Source organism: Armigeres subalbatus, chromosome 2 (genome assembly GCF_024139115.2).
Source record: "Armigeres subalbatus isolate Guangzhou_Male chromosome 2, GZ_Asu_2, whole genome shotgun sequence".
Classification (NCBI taxonomy): domain Eukaryota; kingdom Metazoa; phylum Arthropoda; class Insecta; order Diptera; family Culicidae; genus Armigeres; species Armigeres subalbatus.
Genome location: NC_085140.1, coordinates 256,938,087 through 256,952,914, shown reverse-complemented (window position 1 = coordinate 256,952,914; position 14,828 = coordinate 256,938,087). Strand labels below are relative to the sequence as shown.

The 14,828-nt window shown below is 39.9% G+C and overlaps 1 protein-coding gene across 1 annotated transcript in view; it reads right to left on the bottom strand.

Annotated features, from left to right (window-relative positions):
* LOC134212113 (protein disks lost) overlaps positions 1 to 14,828 on the bottom strand; it is a 293,532-nt gene that overhangs the window by 160,704 nt on the left and 118,000 nt on the right. The window contains exon 3 of the mRNA XM_062689664.1: positions 2,043 to 3,534. Coding sequence (XP_062545648.1) covers positions 2,043 to 3,534 — 1,492 coding nt within the window. The remainder of the gene's footprint in view (positions 1 to 2,042; positions 3,535 to 14,828) is intronic.

Sequence of the window (14,828 nt, the reverse complement as noted above, 5' to 3'; positions counted from 1 at the left end):
AATCGGGCGCGGGTGGACTCCTCTGCCGACGATGGGAGGAAAGTCGCAACAAGCGGCAATAATCGCCTCCTCTACGGTATTTCACGACGCCTGATTGGAGCAAGGACTAATCCGTGGATGCCAGAGAAAGACGCTGCATGTCGGTCATCCACCGATCAAACTGAATAGTTGAAACGTTTGCTCGACCGCCTAAAAAACTTTTTCAAGTTTGAACACCTTTCTTAACTCAGATATATATTTAAATAGGGAAAGGTCGGGTCTCCGACGGCAGCAGGCGGGATTTCGCCCCCGATGATCATGGGAGAACTATACTGAGTTGAGTCAAGTACGAGACACTGAAGACGACCTGTTGAGGTCGAAATACGTATCTGTCATCTGTAAGTGGTGGAATAAAATGGAATTTAACAAACTCGTCTTATGACAAGTGAAGACATTCCACTAAAAAGCTTAAAATAATTTTCTTAATAAAATAATAAGATAAACTATTAATAAAGGTAATAGGATAAAAATAAAATAGTAATAATGGTAATAGGATCGATTGACACATTCTCGTAGTGGAATTTTGTACTTACTGCTATTAGGAGAGGAAAATTCCAAAAACTTTACGTAGTACGCACCTAATAACAAATTATATATCTGTCCTGCACGATTTATACATACAACATTAAACTGATGTCGTTTTCCGTTGAATTAAACATTTGAAAACGCAAATGGGTAAGCACAACCGTAAAATAGAAACTGTTTTACAAAACTTCCCATGAAATAGGTGAACTTTCTTTCAGAATGAACTTCACATAAACAACAATGAAATCAAATAACAGACAATGTCATCGTAATGGTAATTGGGCTATTAAAGATAAAAGAAGAAAATTATGTTTACGTAATCACGAAAATTTATTAGAAACAAGTTCGTGTAACAATGCAACAAGCCCTATCCGAATCCATGTCGAACACGGTGTCCTCCATTAACAGTGAATATGTCTAATCAATCGACAACTCAAGCTATGCCCAAGCTAATTTCCCAACCGATTAGTAGCATTTTATTTCCCTCGGCCACGCTCGAGTCGAGGTACGGTTGCCAGACAAACGCTCTCAGCTCAACAAGATAAGTATTGTATCGTTATAACGTCAATTCAATAATAATTAATCAGCCAACAAAGTGGGTAGCTCTAAGTAGGCACACGTTTGATTGGGAGTTTAAGAAATAGACCAGGCCGCCCCAAAGTTTGCCCTGCACGTTTCGGCGCCGGCGGGATCCACCGAAGGAGCGCCACATCCATTGTCGTGACCGTCGCCGTGACGTTGCCCGTTTCAACATTAAACATATATTTGAAGGATTTCTATTCAGTCATTCATAATAATCCGCTAAACAATCGGGCAGGCAATCGTTCCCCGCCGACAGCAACGACCTGCAGTATTACGATGGTAGTCGTCTTGCCGGTCGTGGGTACCTACGCTTTATCGTGTTTTATCGACTCGCGGGGTGGGTTCTGCTTCTGCTCATCGTTATGAATGGCTTACCTCTTAACAGACTAAACGTAGGCGACGACAACGGCGGCGCTGGTGATAAATTATTCCGAAATCATGATAGAGCTATTAAAATTTACACTTGAGTTTCGCTGTTGATAGGCAATTTGATTCGCCGCACGACACATGGGCCTGCTCCTCCAGAGACTGCTTGGAGGTGTTATAAAAGAAGGCTCTCCTCGTGCCACACAAGAATGTGATTTATAGTCAAGTAGTTGGGTTGTGACGCCAATTATAGGGTCTTTAATTATTACACGGAGTATGTCATATGGAATAGGACTATGCTATGAAAGTATCAAAGTTTCAGACATATGTATATATTTTTTGTATCTAGAGGCATCAAAGACATGCCGTGCACTCAAAATTCAAAATTTCAATGAACGGTTTTGCTAGAGCATTCGAATAAGTTTTAAGGGTTAAACAACATATTTATATCATATTCAATGAAAAGTAAGATTTCAGTAAAATGATTGATAAATTAAACTAATTCTAAATGAAACAATGCTTAAACTCACCTATAAATCGTACAGAACGCATCACGCTGCTTCTTAAACGCACCGAACTCCTTATCGGATGGGAAGTGCTCCTTGGTGTCGGCCTCTTGCTGGTAGAGCACATTGCTACCGAAAGAAACGTTGGACAACTTTGCCGAAGCATCCAGCAGCCTTTGTCCATTGCTATCGAGCTGAAGTTTCTGTCCGTGAATTTCCCGCAGATAAAGGTGAAGTGGTTGATTCAAACCAGCGATACGCTCGTTTTCGATTAGCACCTTGAGTGTGGTGCTGTCCAGGAGCGCCAGCAGAGTTTTCTGACGATTCAACACTTCCAAAGCAAAATAAACACAATTGTTCAGGTTCTTCAAGAGGTTCTGCTGATCGGCTTCTCCATTCTCAACAGCGGCGATGGAATCGAACGGATCGAATTCAGTGTTAATTAAGTTGATTAAATACGATAGCTCCGACAGGATGTTTGGTGTAAGGTTAAGGTCGATAAGGAGTGAGTAAACAGCAACCAAGCGGTCGATGGCGGCCGGCTTCGTCACGCGGCTCAAGTCGATTCTGATTGGGGGTAAATTTGTGCTTTCGGACAACTTTCGTGGCGTATTTATTGTGTTCCGGAGGGCAGCGTGAAGTTTTCTGGTTGAGTCCGGGTTCTGCTCTTCGGCGCTTTCAAAATTGCTTTTGATGATGTCTTTGTAGTTTCTCAGTAAACCACGTTCGTCCTTCTGGGAAAGATCCAGCTCCAAGCTGTCCTCAGTCAAGTTAATGAGATTGTTATCTGATTTGAAGGACGAGCTGTTGAAATCGTGCCTGCTTGAGGTAGACCTACTGAGGATGGTTGGTGCGATTCTGCGTTTAGACTTTCCCTCTGGCGAACCTACAGAGTTTTCCAACTCGAAACTGGAAGCACCGAGCCGACTGGTAAGTGTTTTACTGACCGTGATTGGTGTCACCCGCTTTTTGCTTCTATTTGGCTGATGTTGTTCATTTCCGGGGGTCGACGACTGCATCGAGGTTTGCAGTCCCGGAAAGTCGTTATCCAAGAAGATTGAGTTCGCCTTATTGCTAGTGTCTTTACTGTTATTTGCGCTGGCAGTAGTTGATTTTCGCGATTTCGATTTTAACGACGAATGGGTAATGAAGTCACCCAAACAAGGTGAGCTGGTCTGGCGGCTAGTGTTGGTGTTATTACCGAAGGATCGGTCGTGACTGCGTCGTGACTCATATCGAGAACCGTTACCCGTCGCCGCCGACAACGGTTGTGCGCTGCTGTTTGTGTTTGGAGTTGAGCAATCCATGGCCCAGGAGTTACGTGAGCTTTTGCCCGATCGACTTCCTAGATGGATGACGGGTGTGCTGGTGTTGAGTTGGTATGGACTGTGTTTTGCATTTTGACCGCGAATGGGTGTGCTGCTATTAGCGGAATTCTCTCTGTCTGGCTGTAAATTGGTACCTAGTCTGGCGCTTGGAATGGGGCTGAATGGAGCATCTATGATAGATGTGGAAACTGGAATAGGAGAAATGAAATAAATCAATAATTTTGCTATATTGTTAGAAAATAGCTTGAAGATTCAAAAATGAAGACACAAAAAAATGCTCCTTTCAAGATGCGACGAAAATTGGTGGATTGAACTGCTAAGTTGTCTACCTTGCTTCTTGAACGATAATTCAATCTTAAAGTCCATTTTTTCAATTTCTCTAAATAACAATAGGGTTGCAAGTGTAGCAAGATCACCATATCACTGGTGAAGTTAAGCTGGGTACGACAAGGCACATGACCCACCAAATTGAATATTATTCTTCAAATCTAATTAATTACGCCAAAATTGATTTAAAATAAAACTGACTTTCCCCAATTTTCATAATTACTGGCGAAGAGCTAAATCTTCCGAGAATTCTTGGAAATTTTTTGTAGGAATTCCTGAAAAAATCCAGAAATAATTCACAGAGGAATTTTTGCAGGAGTTCTTGAGTAATGTTTTGCAAGATTTCCTGAAGTAATTTACATAGAAAATCATAATGAAATCTAGGTTAATTTACGTACATTTTATTAGAAATTCCTTGAAGAATTCCTTTGAGACGAGACAGCCTTGAGTTGAAAGTCTCTCTTACAAAGATTTATAAAAATCTTCTGGAATTCCTTTAGCAGTCCTTCAAAAATTCCTTCTGAAAATCTCTTCTAGTTCTCCTTCGGAAGTGCTGCAAGCAAACCCTATCAGCGACCGTGTGCCTCTCAAAGCGCACTAGCCTAGTCCTGGGGTGGGGTGATTAAAATCAAACCTGCATGTGCGTCTGTTCTCCATGTTAGGAACGGCCCAAATTAGCGTTTGATCCATAGCAGGCGGCTAATCAAGAAATGCAATGTCACGACTACTGTTCCTTAGATGACAGCCCCATCACGTGGCTCGGCCCTGTTAAGGCGGCATACCGAAAAACCAACAATCAACCCCGAAACATGTAGTCGAAAATACAGGATTGAACAATCGGAAAAGGACACGACGATGTTTAACGGAAACTGATTGCGAACTCGGTGCTTGGATCGTTAAGACCCTTTTGGAACCTGCACGAGTTGCCCTCCTTGCTAGAGAGCTGTAAGAGATGAAGGTGAAGGATGCAGCACATCAGGAGGTCCGATGTCGAGGAACAGGGGAACGGGAACTCCGCTCAGTTGACCCAATTGCGGGTAGCTCATTTAAGTATCACATCTACTACAGTTGTGGCGAGAAAGCGCAGCATGCAGTTAATAAGCAGCAATCCAGAAGGTAGCTAAGGCAGGAAGGGTACGATGGGCAGGGCATGTTGCAAGAATGCCAGACAGCAACCCTTCAAAGATGGCGTTTGCTTCCGATCCGGCAGGTACGAGACGGCGTAGAGCGCAGCGAGCAAGGTGGGCAGACCAGGTGCATAACGACTTGACGAGCGTGGGGCGCATTCGAGGATGGAGAGGTGCAGCCTCGAACCGTGTATTGGGGCGTCAAATTGTTGATTCAGTGTTATCTGTTTAGATGTGAACTAAACGAATTGAAAGACACTCAACTGTCACTCGAGATGATCAATACATCAGCCACAAAGCTACACACTTGTTACCACTTGTTGTTTAATGAGGAGTGCCAAAGAGCGACAAATAAGAAAAACCACGTCAGGAGCCGCATGCTCGTAGCGGCTACATACCAAAATAGAGAACCAAGGAACAAAGGGCAGCTAAAAAAGGGTCTGGGTCATTTGGCATAAAGTCATTTGGCATAACGCCATTTGGCATAAGGTCATTTGGCATAAAGGCCATTTGGCATAATGGTCATTTGGCATAACGGACATTTGGCATAATTTTGAACTGCAAGAAAAGAGTGGGTCATTTGGCATAACTGACATTTGGCATAATTTCAAACTGCGAAAGCGAAAGGGATATTTCATGTTTTGTTTAGCCTAGATAAAGTAGGTCGAAACTGTTTTCTAATAAATTTAGACTGATGGTAGACATGTTCCGGAAGAACGAAACAACAAAACGGCAAAATTACTTCCGATGCGATGGAGGGATTACATCCATCATTGACTTATTCCGGCCACATGCCTACTTTTAAAGTAGGGATTACATCCACCATTGCTTCAATCTGGGCATGCACCTTAAGACCGGATCAAATCCACCATTGCCTTAATCCGGGCAAGCGTCCAACTTTAAAAACTCAAGCAATACACTTGTCGTAGACGCGTTACTTAAACTAATCAAGTCACATATGAGTTTCTGCAACCAAATCAATCTGAATTGTACTCGGAGAAGAGGACGCATCTACCATTGATTTATTCCCGGCAAGCGCCTACTTATAAAGAAGGTGTCACATCCACCGTTGCCATAATCCGGGCAAGGCCACCTACTTTTAAAGAAGGGATTACATCCACCATCGCTTCAATCCAGGCAAGCGCCTACTATTAAAGAACGAATCAAATCCTTCATTGTCATAATCCGTGCGAGCGACTATTTTTAAAGAAGGGATCACATCCACCATTGCCTCAATCCGGACAACAGCCTTCTTTTGAAGAATAAATCACGTCCACCATTGGCATAATCCGGGCAAGCGCCTACTTTTAAAGACGGGATCACATCCACCATTGCCTCAGTCCGGGCAAGTGCCTTCTTTTAAAGAAGGAATCACATCCACAATTGTTATAATCTGGGCAAGCGCCTACTTTTAAAAGAAGGGATCACATCCACCATTGCCTCAATCCGGGCAAGCGCCTTTTTCAAAGAAGGAACCACATCCACAATTGCTATAATCCGAACAAGCACCTACTTTTAAAGAAGAGATCACATCCTCCATTGCCATAATCCATGCAAGCGCCTACTGTTGAAGAAGGGATCGCATCCTCCATGGCCTTAATCCGGGAATGCGCCTAATTTAAAGAAGGGATCACATCCGTCATTGTCTCAATCCGGACAAGCGCCTTCTTTTAAAGAAGAAATCACATTCACCATTGCCATAATACGGCCACACGCCTACTTTTAAAGAAGGTATCATATCCTCCATTGCCATAATACGGCCACACGCCTACTTTTAAAGAGGGATTACATCCACCATTGCTCTAATCCGGGCATGCGCCTACTTTGCATTGCAAAAAGCATTCTTCCCATGAGAGGATAATGTCTTTTTAATATAGTTATCGTCGGGTGTTATATTTACTATTCCGGGTGTTTTCCGCACCACTTATTCACCATTTAGCGAATGCAAAGAAAAATTATGCCAAATGTCCGTTATGCCAAAAGACCCTCACTTTTATGGTCACAATTATGCCAAATGTCCGTTATGCCAAATGACCGTTATGCCAAATGGTAATCATGCCAAATGACCTTATGCCAAATGGCGTTATGCCAAATGGCGTTATGCCAAATGGCGTTATGCCAAATGACTTTATGCCAAATGGCCCGCTCCCACTAAAAAAACGGCGTAAAAAAGGGGGGTACGACGGAAAAGTGCTAACAACATGCACAAGAAAATCGCACCAATGCCAGTCATGATCAATAACAGTTCCATCCGAGCACACGCAGAATCAGGCTTGCGGATGATGGACAAGCAATGGAGCCACCAACGCTAGACAAAGTAAGAAAGACTGTTCGAGAGCAAAATAACGGTAAGGACGCTGGGAAGGACGGAATCGCGGCCGAGCTTCTAAAAGTCGGGAGTGTCCGGCTGAACGAAGAAATCCCCCATGTGAATGAAATGATTTGGAAGGGACAAAAAATGCCTCCGAGCTGGCTTGATGGCCTCATATGATCTATCTAGATGAAAGAGCAAAGCCTTGATTGTGTCATAACTATCGAGGTATAATACTCCTCAATGTCGCGTACAAAGTACAGTCTCGAATTCTGTTTAGCAGACTGTTTCCGTTTACGGAGACCTTTGTCGATGAATATCAAAGTGGTTTTCGAGAAGCAATTTCAACAGTGGTTTACTCTGCGACAAATCCTTGGTAAATTTCGGGAATACAAATTGCTCATCATCATCTATTTGTGGATTTTGAGGCAGCGTACAACTCAGTGAAATGGAACGAACTGTAACATATCCAAAGCAGCATATTTGATATCTATCGGAAATGCTGGAAAATAGCTTTCCGGTAAAGTGTGCCACGCTGGATGGGTTCGAATCAAGCGTCAGAATATCTGTTGAGATATCCGATATGTTCGTGACGTTAGATGGATTGAATCAGGGCGATGCGCTCTCTAATCTGCTTTTCAACATAGCTCTGGAAGGTGCAACTCAAAGATCTGGTGTGCAAAGAAACGGAGCCATCATTAACAAGTCCTCGGTTTTACGGATGGCATTAACATCATTGGTGTAGATCGCAGAGCAGCGGACAAGGACTTCATGCCTTTTTAAAAGGGAGACTGAAAGAATAGGAGGCTCGGAGTGAAAGTGTGTAACGGTGTGATAAATGCCATCGATGTGCGTTTTAAGAAACACGAAAGGAATTCCACCTGGTCCGGGGTTGTATAATATTTCAGTTTTAATGCAGCTTCGCGAACTATTCCGACATTGATATCAATCCTGCTCATAGCTTGGCCGGAGATAGGAACGTAGCTCATACACAGTTAGAATTTTTGTGTAAATTTACATTTATTTTGATGCACATATTTGGAGCATCGAAATACATCTAAAATTAAGTTAGATGTTAAATTTACATCACTTTAAAATTCAATTGAGATCGTTGAATTTTACACGTTTGGCTTGAAGAGCGCATTTAAAATTACATGAATGTAAAATCCAACGGACGACAACGCCCGCTTCCACTGCCCACTCCCAAATACAAATAATCCTAAAATTGAATGAAGTTTCATTTTTAACTGTTTTATTTTACGCCTCAATTATATTTACAAATATTCATAATAACATCAAATATATCAATTGGTTCAATATGATATTTAGTGACCCAGTTAAATCAGGCAGGAATATTTAATTATCAAAAACACATCCGCGGAATGGTCTCAAACCGGAATTCAGAGCCGTAAGGTCAAACGAATAGGCTGCAAAATAAATATTCAATTTTATTTGTCAGAAATTAAATAATATTCAACAAAACTATTCTTACCATTCACGTAGTTAATCCGTTGTTTACATTAAATTTATTTACAAATAAGCCGTTTTTGAGACACAATTCAGATACTCTTGATCTTAATGCGATAACGAGTTCTGCTTCCATGTTGTTTTCACATTCAAAGTTAAAGTTTTATTGATGGAGAATTGAATGCATATCGATGTATTTATACATCAATTGAAAAATCGTGTAATTTTATATCTTTTTCAATGCTCTTAATATGTGCATTAATTTCGATGGAAAGTTCAATTGAATAAGGAATTCAATTACTGTGTTTTTAGGACTGGGCCTGTTTACATGTCGTTGAAATTTAAATATTTTTTGCTGTGTAGCATTTCGTATTTGGTCTTTTGATAATCTTTCATTGCTGGAAACACTGGCGGATTTAACAGCAAAAAGTCTACTGATGTCCTGAGAATAAAATTCCGTTAAACGTCATTCGCGAAGGAAGACCAGATTCATTAGGTTGCTTTTTAACGTTCTTCCAGAACTTTTTGGGATGTGTTTTCAGCTTCCTTTGCAGTTCACGCTGATACTGCGAGAAGCAACTTTTGGCATACAAGCTTTCAATTAAAAAACTATTGATTATGCTACCTTTGCACAGTCAAAATACTTCGTGATTGATTTTTGCGTAGTGCCGTCCGGAACACATCCAGTATGATGTGTATTATGAACTGAGAGTACGATTCCGCTTAAGTCGTAGAAATTATTTATATGCAAAACATTTTTCACTGCCATAGGATGAGGACAGTTTTATTTTTCATCTTTTTCATCCAAGTGCTTCAGGCGTTTTCCAGATTTCACAGAGTTTTTAGATCTATACAGATCTATAGATGATTCTGTAATTACACATTTTCTGATACCCCGATCTTCAGATACTGGAAGTGACTCAGAGCCTTCCGACTCAGATCATAGTCATGACCTAAACTGTTCAGAATATTTTGACATATTTTTAATCCCGTACATCAAACTGATGTTCAGACCCTCAAGGTTATAGGGAAAAGGAAATCACGAATGTTTCTATTAAGGCTTATCAGATTTAATAGAGTTAAAATCGGGTACTCGATAAATTCAAGTACTTCAATTCGATACTTGGTATCGGATATCAATGGATCGATTCCAAAAGTACTTGGAATCTAATCAAAAGTATTAAGTACTAGTCGACCCGGCAGACGTTGTCCTGCATAGTAGGCGAAAATGGGCGTTGTGAACTGCACCTGCGAAATTTCCATACGAATGTTAATTTTAGATTTTCATGATTTACTTAACCTTACTCGTAATTTTTGCATTGGGAAATATCATATAAACCCGTCGGTAACTATAACGAACATATCTGCTGAAGGAATAAAGAACATCCATCCAGCCGTTTTTGAGTTATGTGGATACGAACACAGACCATTTCATTTTTATTATGAGCATGAGCATGAGCAGGATGACCATACAATTCGTAGTTGCTACCCCGTGATTGACCAGAACGATCGATGTAAGTCCAATAGATGGAGACTGGGAATGGTTTCACACAGGGTTTCCACTTTTCGTTTCAATGAGACAAGCAACAGACAGAGCAAGCGTTTTTCGGGCCAAGGGAAAATCTTTTTTCGTTGTTTATGTTGAGAATGATCTTTCATCCATCAACCTTTTCTTAGACTTAGCCTTAGAAGATAAACGAAAATCTTGCATATTAAATGAAAATCCTTTTTCGTTTCATCACTTTTCACCTCTCACTCACTTTTCGCGAGAATTATCGCAGAACAATTACAAAATTGTTTGGCCGCGCCGCGATTCGAACCCAGAATAGTAAGAATAATAGCTGTGGGGATGCGCCAACTCTAGCCACACCACCACGCTATCTGTATAAAAGCGTTAAGTTATTTGTTCCACATAAGCTACTACCATTTGGATTTATGATGCCACAAAAAGACTCGAATATGAAGGAAAAAGAGCAAACCAGCGTTTGGCGGCAATCGAAGTGAGCGAAAAATTGTTATCACTCTCCAGGCTGTTTTTCTTTCCCGAAAAGCGATTTCTCCCCGAAAATGTTCGTGAGAGAGCATCATGTGCTCCTGAGATTGAGTGAGCATTACGAACCCTGGTTTCACATCATCATTGTGCACAATGCGAGAGTTCCGTTATTCAAAGAGTCAATAACGGCGCCGGTCACGTCCTTAAGGTCGTCGGGAAGGGAAGAAATGTGTGTGTGACATTCGTTGTTACTAGAGACCGAGAACACCTCTGCATCTCCACGAATGTCACAGGAGTTGGACGTTGTTGGTAAGGATGGGTAAGGATTAATGTAACATAGGTCTGGATTCACATTGGTATGTGATATGATCTATGAAACTGTGGACAATAAACATACAGATACTACTACAACATGGACAGAATTATTAAGATACAGTTTTACTTAGTATAGAAACGAGTATTAGCTCATTTCTTGTTCTTGCACTGCTAGAACATATGATAGATATCATACTTTGATTACAGCTTACACTACTTATGTAAAAAATGTAAAGCGGAGAGGAAAAAACATCAAATGAAATAATATACAAAACATGTAGAGTATTGGGTTCATTAACAATAACATGTTCCCATATCAATCATACATATTTGTAAAATGAGCGATTTCGTCGCAATATGTGTCGTTTTTTTTTATTGAAAAGAAAAAAAGCCTTGCGAGAAAATGCGTGGGATAACCTTTCCGTAGATTGCAAGTTCGATTGTCGATCCCGGTCTATCATGTTTTCGGGTGGAAAACATTCTCGACACCTTGGGCATAAATGTATTCTATGTGACAAGCACAATGCAATACACAATGCACAATATGTTGAAAAACAGGCCAAAATCTTGTTGAAATGTAGAGTCATTTAGAGGTAAACAAAACAGTGAGCTTTAATTCATTGTTTTTGATGGTGATTGATATGGGTACATGAGACTAATTCAACGAGCAGTAAACCTATACTAAATTAATGATTTCGTGTGTGTTACTTCTACGTGAAGTTAAACGATTTACAATGATATGGAAATGCTAATATCATCTTTTGATGAAGATGATATTAGCATTTCCATATCATTGTAAACCTATAGATGGTGAGAAAAGTGAAACCTGAGAGAGATCGCGTAGAAACAAAAAGTTAGAAATATGTTCCAGTATTCTATTTGGTCTATAATTATTATCGGTTAAGATGAATGTGTAATTGTTCGACATTGTTGAGTAAAATTTGACAAAATTCATGAAGCGATATAAAGCGATTTAGTATTTCTATTGTGTGTAATTGTTGAAAAATTGAAACCTTGAAACATCGAGTCTGAGTCGAAGTCTGAGTGAATTCGCCCTATAGTAGACCCCTTGGGGGTCCATGATAAGAAATTGCTTCCTATAGTCGACACTTCATTTGTGTTCATTTATTTATGTTCCTTTTCGGGATGTTCTCCTTCCTTATTATGGATCCCCAAAATATTCCTATAATGGGCACTCTCTCTGTTTACATTGTGCTGTAATAATGCAAAAATGGCTGGAGGGTCCACTATTAGGCACTTTATCCTAAATGTACCTACGAATCGACGAATTGAAAGGTTATGCTGCCCATGATTCCATAGTTGACGTAACAACCATTGAACTTTCGCATATATTTCGAATAATTTAGGGACAAAGTTCGCAAATTTAAAACATTTCAGCCCGTAGATACTTAAATGAGGATTGGAACAAGCAACGTATCGATTTTGCAGCGGTTGAAATATTCTAGTAAGCGTGTAATAAATTATATTCGCTGAAATTTCAAATGGTTGATACGTCAACTATGAGATCATGGGCAGTATGGGATTTATTGGCGTGTTGTGAGAAAAGACTTTAGTTGAGCTTGAGCTTGAGCTTGATTGACTGCTCGTAGTTGCTACTCCATTATGACCAGATCAGCTGTTCTTGCACAGGGAACCAACAGATGTTTGCTTGGGACTAGCACACATCTTCAATGTACAAGAACTGGTGATCTCATTTGTTAGGTCATACTGGCGCCTGCCACGTCAGAATGCAAGTCAATGTAGGGAAGGGGGAGGAAATGATGATGCAATCACTCGCCCACTGCAAGCCGAATATACCTCTGCACTTGCCACGAGTTCATGCGGAATTTGTTGGAATTTCTAGGTTAGGTTGGAGAAGCAGAGGTCCGTCTTGGTTAACGAGCTGCCAATGTGATAGATAGGAGAAGGTAACTGATGGAATTTCCAATTGGATGTAGGAAACGAGCTCTATTAGTTCATTTCCAATTCTAGCAGATTACTGTTAGAATACTGAAGTTGAAGGTATAGGAATAGTAATGGAAACGGTATAGAAGTCCATTTCCAGTTCTAGCGATTGCTAGAACATGAGAAATAAAGAGAAAGATAGAAAGTAGGAGAGAATGGAACTGACCTGGGATTGAACCCACGACCTCCTGCGTATGAGGCAGAAGCAGTAGCCATATGACTACCAAGCCCGCTGTTGTGAGAAAAGACTTTAGTTGTAGTAAAAGTAAAAAAGTAAACAGTCTCTCGATACGAAAATTATTTTAAGATTTTAGTGGAATGTATTTACTTGTCATAAGAGGAGCCTGCACTACTCCATCCAACTCCACCACCCCACTGCACAATGGTCGGAAGCCGTGATTTGATGAACCTAATTGTTTTGTGCCCAAACAAAAATAGTGCCCATATTTGAGTAGATTTTATTTTTCAATAGTACCTACTATTGAAAAAGTTGAAAATTTAACTATTTTCACAAACGTGATAAAAAAATGTTTCTTCGGCAAAGTTGTAGATCTAGCAAAAGTATAACATTTTGCTATAGAAACTTTTTTCCTACGATGAATACTTTTGGAGATATGAGCATTTTTTATGGAAACTCCCTTAAATTCAGTATTTTTGGTATAACTTTTTTTCTAAACAAAACTCAGATTCGTGATGTTCTACAAAAATGTGAGCACTAAAAAACTACGCGTTTTGATAAATATAAAACTTTGCTACGACAATTATATCAAAAGTTATGGAACTTTTAAAGTCAATTTCACACTGATTTCAATTGCGTATAGGGGAGAAGGTGGCAAATCGAATCACAATGTCAGGTACTCTTCTGAAAGTTCAGACTTCATACTATAAAGTAGTGAAAGTTTCGTGAGTGCCAATTCATTATCGAAGAATTGGCGTGAGTCACAAAAGTGGAATTTTCTTTAAAAAAAAACACTGTTTTTTAATTATATGCGTATAGGAGAGAGTGTGGCACGCCAAGACACAATGTCAGGCACATTTTAGAAAGTTTTTACTTTATGGTTTGAAGGTGTGATGGTTCAGTGAGTGCCAATTCACACACAAACAATTAGGGTCGGCTTCGACAGTACCTGAGAGGGAGCCCTCGAAACTACGCATCAAATTAAATAAATATTGTCGTCAGACAACAATTAAATTTAAAACAAGAAAATAACAATCAAAGTGTGCGCCATCTGATATGCCAAATTTTGTTCTGCGTTGGTATGTTGCCTTAGAGAATTGGCTTGCATTGTTTTTGGCTTGCACTGTCAGCTGGATCTCGGCTCAGCTTGACACGCATATTTTTTAAACCTGTTTCTCCCCCACAGGACAGTCTTATACACTACTCCGTAATTTTATATGCATATATGGAGGAGATGGGACCAAAGATAGCTATTTCGGCAATATGTTGTTGATCTAGTGGAAGTTGTGGACCTAGTAAAAATATGACATTTTGCTTTTAAAACTTTTTTTCATATTTTCGGAAGTTACACGGAAGTTGTAAGCCAAATTAAAATGCTCAGTATTATCCAGTAAGCTTCATAATATCATATTACAAGTCAACCATTATGACTTGTTTTTTTTTCTTAGGCATTTTTTTAAGTAATTAGAAACCGAAAATATTTAAAATAATAATTACCAATTTTAAGAAGCCACCCAATAAGGTACGAAGTTGTTTTGCTTGAGGAAATCCCATTTAGCCGATAATCAATGATTGAAGCGCGAATAAATGTGGCTTAAAAATATATAAATATTTAACATAATTATTCACTTAATTAGCGCCCACGAAATATCTATCACTAGTCACTACTATTCAATGCAGCACAAGCTATCACATAACTATTCGACTTTGCCATCTCTCTCCCTGTCTTCTTCTGTGAAATCCTTAACTACTTATTCAATGTTTATTAAAGTCCATAGTTACAAATTTCCAGGATTCTA